The 7,337-nt window shown below is 44.3% G+C and overlaps 1 protein-coding gene across 2 annotated transcripts; it reads right to left on the bottom strand.

Annotated features, from left to right (window-relative positions):
- Window positions 1-2,031: 2,031 nt before the first annotated feature.
- On the bottom strand, window positions 2,032-6,301 carry HSBP1 (heat shock factor binding protein 1). 2 transcript variants are annotated; one of them, XM_065662855.1, is made up of 4 exons: window positions 6,189-6,301; window positions 4,946-5,012; window positions 4,647-4,766; window positions 2,032-3,378 (listed from the first exon to the last, which is right to left on the bottom strand). In XM_065662855.1, exons 1-3 carry the CDS (start codon window positions 6,231-6,233, stop codon window positions 4,648-4,650), a joined length of 231 nt encoding a protein of 76 aa, XP_065518927.1. In that variant the 5' UTR covers window positions 6,234-6,301; the 3' UTR covers window positions 2,032-3,378; window position 4,647. The 2 variants fall into 2 exon arrangements, with proteins under 2 accessions (XP_065518927.1, XP_065518926.1); XM_065662854.1 differs by having other exon boundaries at window positions 2,032-3,434; window positions 6,189-6,299.
- Window positions 6,302-7,337: the final 1,036 nt, after the last annotated feature.

Below are 7,337 nucleotides of genomic sequence, written 5' to 3'. Positions count from 1 at the left end.
ATATGTAGTAGCTTCCTGAAGACAGTTTGGAAACTGAAAAATGTTTCAGCCACAGCTGACATGGAGCTCTGAGGAGTCAGCATGGAAGAGAAGCAGTGGCTGGGGAGGATGACAGTAATAGAAATCCAGAGTAGAAGTAGTGTGAGGTGAGAGCAGAGACAATGGAGAGCTTGAAGGACTCAAAACAGGAGCAGGAGGTTCTGTCTTCTCCATCCTCAGCTGTTCTTCCTTTTGAAGGACCTGTAGACACTCCACTTGTTCTTTGCAGCTCCATACCTCATGCTCTCTTGCTAAAAGCTTTGCTATCCCCTTCCTTGAGCTTGGGCTGGGATGGAGAAGAACAAAGGATGCGACACACCCTACAGTGCATTTTCCACCTATCTCACCTAATATGTACAACCTAAATAACATAAAACCTAAATACATTAGTGATAAAATCCAAGTGTCTGTTACCATGAGGACAGGGAGCAGCTTAAAGAGTACATATAGAGTTTAGCATAGACAGAAACAACCAAAAAATGCAAATGTAAGTCTCCAAGGGCAGCCCTGAACAGAACACAGAACCGATTTTGATAAAAATACACAACAGCTTTCTTCATGTTCTATAACAGTCCTTATCCAAGAGCTTGATTCTTTTCTTCACAAGTGAGGCAGCCAAGTGGAAAGGACAAACACATTTGTCAGGTAAGATGTGAACCAGCATATTCAGTAGAAAAAAAACAAAACCACTACTATTTGGTGAAGTTTTAACAAATCCACGTAAGAACAGTCATCACCTACTTTACTTCGTCTATTAAACAAACTGCACTTCAAGAAAGCGTGGCCAAAAGGGACTGTGCATTGGCTTCCACTTGCTGTTTGTAAGTAGCTCTGTCACAGGTTCTGAGTCATAATAAAACTTGTTTCTGCAAAATACGTTGTATTGAAAGAGCTAAAGTAATACCTTCCTGTCTGAAGGGCCTGTTTGGAACTGGATTGTTACTTTTCAGGATCAGTGAAGTGTTAAATTTATGAGGGACAACTACCCCTCCTAGAAAGTGGCTAGAATCTTTCCAGTGATGTGAAGAATCTATTTACTTCTTACAGCTGAAATAGTTTCCAGAAAGTTATTCTGACACAATAAACTGCAGAAAACCAGGGTGACTGCTGCTGTGTGCAGTACAGGGGAAGCAAATTCATTTCTCCCACAGGAGGAAGGCCAGGTGAAGATTTATGGTTGAATAAACATCATACAAAATTATTCTCTTAGTATACTCTCCTATGAATTTGCTCTATATTGTAATCACTTAGCAAAACCCAGATTTGACAGGGCATGAATTGCCCACCCTTTTGTTATACACAACACACCTGTCTCCTAGACTATGTTCTATAAGCAATGGCTGTGCTAAAGTTATTCTATGACATGTAACCAAACACAACCACACTGTCCTGGGTTCAGCAGCAGCAGTCGTTTTTCTCCTACTTAGTAGCTGGTGCAGTGCCATGTTTTGACTTTCAGTCTGGGAACAGCGCTGATAACATCAATGTTTTTAGTTGCTGCTCAGTGATGTTTATTTCAACCAAGGACTTCCTGAGCCTCATGCTCTGCCAGGGAAGAGGAGAAGTCCGGAGGAAGCAGACACGGGACACCTGACCCAAACTAGCCAAAGAGATATTCCATACCACAGCACATCATGCCCAGTATAGAAACTGGGGGCAGTTACCCGGAACGGCTAGATCATTGCTCGGGTCAGGCTGGATATCAGTCTGCGGGTGGTAAGTAGTTATATTCTCTCCTGTTGTTATTTCCCTCATCATTATTTTTATTGGTGGTAGCATTAGTGATTTTGTGTTATACCTTAGTTGCTGAACTGTTCTTATCTCAGCCCATGGGAGGTACATTCTTTCGATTCTCCTCCCCATCCCTCCGGGAGCAGGGGGAAGAAAGTGGGGAGTGAGCGAGCAGCTGCACGGTTCTGTTACCAGCTGGGCTTAAACCACAACACATGCACATGTATGCCAGATTTTTTTTTAATATATACAAGCTGACTATTTGTTACCACGGTAGTTTTATTAGATTTTTAAGTGACATTACAAAGATCCCCAGGCTGGTATTTCAATGTATAGCGATACATTTCCAATATTCATAAAATTCCCATTATGACCTTTTATTAGCATCCCCAGCTTTGAAAAATGACCTGTCATATTGCTTTCAGAATACATAGGTGCCAATGTGGTGGCATTCAAAGAGCAGTTTTAAGTGTGGTCCACATGTAACTGCTGACTGGCATAAGTGCCTTTTTAAATTTGTGTGTCAAGCTGGAAAAGCATTGCAGTGATTGTCAGTTGTGTCCAACACTGGTCATTTTTCTCCACAAGTGACATAGTACAAACCCTTCTAAATATTCCGTTGCCAAAATACCCTAATGTAAGCCATCAAACTCCAGACCCATATACATGGATGTGACTAGTAAAGTGAACAACTTTCCAAATCAACTATTTTGAAGAACTCTAGCTAGCTGTTATTCAAAGAGAAGCAAGGATTTGCAATTCTAACTCCTTTTTTTTTTTGTTACTCAGTATGTCATCGGTTTGTTAGCAAACCATTTTGTGCAACGAGCCAGGGATTTAAACTGTAAGCCCACATACAGATATTCTCAATCCCATCCCTATTCTGCCTACTGTTCTAATGACAATTATTGTTCACAGGTGATGCTAAATGACACAGTTTCAAAGTAGAATTTTACAGTGTTAAAAAACTTAAAATTCCACAGTGAGATTTTTTCATAGTCAATAGTTCCTTATCTGTCTAACAAACAGACCTGAATGGCAGTGGTTGCGTAACTGCGTACACACATCTCTAGTATTAAATCTAAATTTCTGGTTCTAAAACACACAAGTAAGATAATACCAGGAATAAGAGATATGATTTGCATATTAGTCTCACGTTTACCAAAAATCACCTTATTACATGTATGAGAAAGCAACACACAGTCCCCATCTAGTTGAGTGACTGAGGCTTAGAGCTAAGATTAATGTTAAGTTTTAGTCTTGTGCCTCACTTCACAAAGTTACACAGGACAAGTTAAGATTCCTATTTGATGGGAGTCACTATACCTTTAGCTATCAAAAATTAAACATCTAGAAAAAGTATAAGAAAAAGTGACTTCACAAAAAAATACACCCAGTAGTTGAGATCCTAAGATCTGTGTTTTAATAACACAACTAATTGATCCTCGTAACAAGAATTCAAAAAGTTAAATTACGGTACACAAATCAAAATATAAATTACCTATCCGTAGCTATACAATATACATCAGGAATGCAAGCTCTGTAACAATATAAAAATGCTTTTACACACAGTAGATGCAAAAAGCTGTTCTGTAATTCCAAGGATTTCTAGAAAAAAAAGAAAAAAAGTTGTCTTTCAGGACTCATCTTCAGTTACTGGCAACCTGTTGGGGAAACATGATAAAATAATTTGCATTGATAAAATAATCTGCATTGCTGTTAAAGTATTACAAAAAACAGGTACCTTAACAAGCAAGACGCGTACATGCCCACTACATAAGCTGCATAGTACTCTAGATGTGACCTGAGAATCTCAAACCCAAGAGAAGCTGAGACATGTCAGTTCCACTTTAAAAAAACCTTAATCTAACATGATACATCTAGTATTTTAATTTAGGTTTCATGGATGACAAAATTCAAGCTCTATGCAAACTGAGGTGAAACCCGGCTTCTTGTGTCCCTCCTCACTGGCAGACCAAGTGAGACTGAGAAGTCCTTGATTGGGGTAAGCATTACTTAGCAAGAACTAAAACACTGGTGTAAGCATTGTTCTCGGACTAAAGCACTGCACCAGCTACTAAGAAGAAAAACAACTGTTACAGCTGAACCCAGGACAATGCTGTAACCATTGTCACACACTTGCACTGCTCCCATCTTCTGAAACACCTTTAGTGACTGCTGTAAGTGCTGTGTGTAGTGCTACCTGATTACTTGAATTTATTTACATGTTTTTGTTGTACTCCTAGCAACCTCCTAACTTACACAAATAGGAATTTACAGCTGATGGACAGTACCTCGCTCTTCAGCCCCTGTGCACAGCAGGAAGTCTACCGGCTCTTGCAGCTAAAAAGAAGCTGAACAATACAGGGTGCAGAAAATGGAGAAGTAGCACCACACTCCTAGCAGCTTTCCAGCTATGGAAGCTGGAGCTGATGTTGGTAATGTACAAGAGATGACGGTCCTTTTCAGTTCAATCAAATGCAGTAAGAGGAAAAATCAAGAGAATAGTTTGGTTTGTCACCAACACTTTTTCCTCACCTCTCCTCCTTTCCATGCTGCAAAAGCAGTCATCGTTTCAGATTTCACTCAAGCAAATGAATTCAGCTTCCTCAAAACTAACTAGACACAGAAAATGTCTCTTCTCCATACTGATAAGGAAAACACCTTCAGTGAAGTGGCTAGTAGAAGCCTGCTGAGGAGAGCTTCTTAAGGTTTCTTGCACATAATTCTATACAGTACAATTCTACATATGTAAATCTGCTCTGCATGAATTTCAGACTCCCTCACAAGTCAAAGGAAAATGTCAATCTACTTTAAAGTCAGTAATTTCAAGTAATGCAAAGATTTATCTCAATGCTAGCAAGCAACTGTCTCACTTTAACTCTTGTTAGCAGCAGGGGTCTTGTTCTCGCCTTCCAACTCTTCCACTCCTGCCTGTGTCATAAGGTCTGCAATGTTCTTCTCCAGGTCGTCTATGCGACAGCTCATGTCATCAAGTTCACTGGAATTAAGGAACATGACTGCAATCCAGGACTGGTTGCATTGGTTTGTTTGGTTACAGTTTTGCTCAAACTCTTAAGGTTACTTTAAATTTATCTTACAAATCCCGCTGTAAATATACTTTAAAATACTTACAATTCTATAGTGTTTACCACCTGACTTTAGAAAAGGATATTTCTTCCGATTATTTGGTCGGACATGGTTTGAAATTTGTCCTGCATTTGCTGAAGCAACGTCTGCACCTAATGGAAAGAAAGAATTCAATTTCGTTTTCTTTAAAGAGCTTGTTATAGTACTTAATCCCATGTAATGGTGTTAGTACAATGTTTTCTTTCATAGCTGAGCTCAGCTGTGCAAAAAAAGCTGCAGTATAATGCCATATTTAGGTATTGCGTGTGTGTGTGTATATATATATACACACAGGAGAACTGAGCTCACAGTAAACAATTTTTAAGACCAAAAAATGCCTGAGCTCCACAACCTGGACTAAACCCACCACAGCTGCTTTCAGCATCCTAATCCTAACACCTCTGGTGTTAATCACAATGACACTTGTTTCGGTATCAGAATCATAGAACAGTTTGGGTTGGAAGGGACCTTCAAACCCCATCTAGTCCTACCCCCTGCAATGAGCAGGGACATTTTCAACTAAATCAGGTTGCCCAGAACCACTTCCAGCCTGGCCTTGAATGTCTCCAGTGACGGGGCATCCACCTCCTCTCCGGGCAACACTGGGCCAGTGTTTTAGCACCCGAAGTATAAAGAATTTTTTCCTCAGCCTTAATTTCCCTCTTTCAGTTTAAAACCATCACCTCTTGTCCTCTTGCAACAAGCCCCGCTAACATGTCTCCCCCAGCTTTCTTATAGGCCCCTTTTAAGGGCTGAAAAGCCACAACAAGGTCTCCCCAGAGCCTTCTCTCCTCCGGGCTGAACAACCCCCACTGTCTCAGCCTTTCCTCATGTCAGAGGTGCTCCATCCCCCTCATCATATTTTTTGGCCTTTCTCTGGACCCTTTCCAGCAGGTCCACGCTTTTCTCGTGCTGCGGACTCCAGAATAACGGCCCTTTCCCCCTCTCTCCCAGACCGCTGCTCTCAACCACAGCCTTCCGGCAACTCCTCCTTACAGGAGGCCTCCAGCACCTCTGGGAAGTGCCTGGCTTCGTGCCGCCATGGGACGCGCCCGCACAGCTCCGCAGTGGCAACGGTTTATAACAACAAAGGCTGAGGTAACCTCCCTTCACCTTCCCCTCCTCCCCCCCGCCCCCCCCAGCCAAGCAAGCTGCCGCGGGTCCCGGCAGCAGGAGGTAACGATCGGGGCGAGGCCGAAGGCTTCACGGCTCCTGACGGGCCCCTGCTCAGGGGGGCCGCTGCAGGGCCGCGCTCCGCTCGGCACTCCCCGCGGCCCCGGTGCCCTCACCACGGCGGTGAGGTCCTGCACGGTCTTCGGGTCGGTCTCGGCCATGGCGGGCTCTGCGGGCGCTGCTCCCGGCTCCAGGGTGGCGACAGCGCTTCCGGCCGCGCCTCGCCGCTTCCGACGCTTCCTCTCGCGAGAAGCAAGGGCCCCGGAGCACTCTGGGAGGTGTAGTCCGCGCCGGGGCCTGCCTCTCGCGTCGGTTGCGGGTCCGGGTGCTGGCTCCTCTGCTGCCGGTCGCGGCTGGCCGCCGCTGGCAGCGGGACGTGGACGTAAGGAGCGGTGAGCTCCCCTCGGTGTGCCGAAAGCGCTGCCGCAACTGTATGGGGAAGGAAGGAGTTGGAACAGAGCCAGGGGCGTCCCACGAGGATGATCAGGGGCTGGAGCACCTCCCGTATGAAGACAGGCTGAGGAAGTTGGGGCTGTTCAGCCTGGAGAAGAGAAGGCTGCGTGGAGACCTCGGAGCAGCCTTCTAGTACCTGAAGGGGGCCTATAGGGATGCTGGGGAGGGACTCTTCATCAGGGACTGTAGTGACAGGACAAGGGGTAACGGGTTAAATAGGGGAAGCTCGGGTTAGGTATAATGAAGAAACTCATTACTGTGAGGGTGGGTGGTGAGGCGCTGGAATGGGTTGCCCAAGGAAGTGGTAAATTGCAGTGTTCAAGGCCAGGCTGGACAGAGCCTTGGGCCACATGGGCTAGGGTGAGGCATCCCTGCCCATGGCAGGGGTTGGAACTGAATGATCTTAAGGTCCTTTCCAACCCAAACCATTCTAGGAAAACAGATTTTTTTCCCCCAGAACATTAAGCTTAATCTGAAGCTGAGAATAAATGCTTTCCTCCCACAGTGATTTAATAGTTTACTCAAGCGTTTAGGAAATAACTTTGCAGGTTGGGGGGATTACAGATGTATTTTCCCAGGCTGATTAGCGGTGCTGTGTGAAGAGCCCATCTCTCCTTTTATAGTTTAATTTAAAAGGGAATGAGCAGTTAAGCCTGGCCAGCAAACGTGTGCAGGTAATCTGGCTTCACAGAGGGGCTGGCTGTGGAATAGGCGGCATAAAGGATTAGCACTGGGAGCTGGGAATGTTACGTAAATGGATTGATGATTAAAGGGAATATATTATTGTGGCATATTGTCTTCATGAAAGAAAG

Source organism: Lathamus discolor, chromosome Z, assembly GCF_037157495.1.
Source record: "Lathamus discolor isolate bLatDis1 chromosome Z, bLatDis1.hap1, whole genome shotgun sequence".
Lineage (NCBI taxonomy): Eukaryota > Metazoa > Chordata > Aves > Psittaciformes > Psittacidae > Lathamus > Lathamus discolor.
Note: the sequence above shows the minus strand (reverse complement) of the source record. Positions and strands in the feature narration are given on the sequence as shown.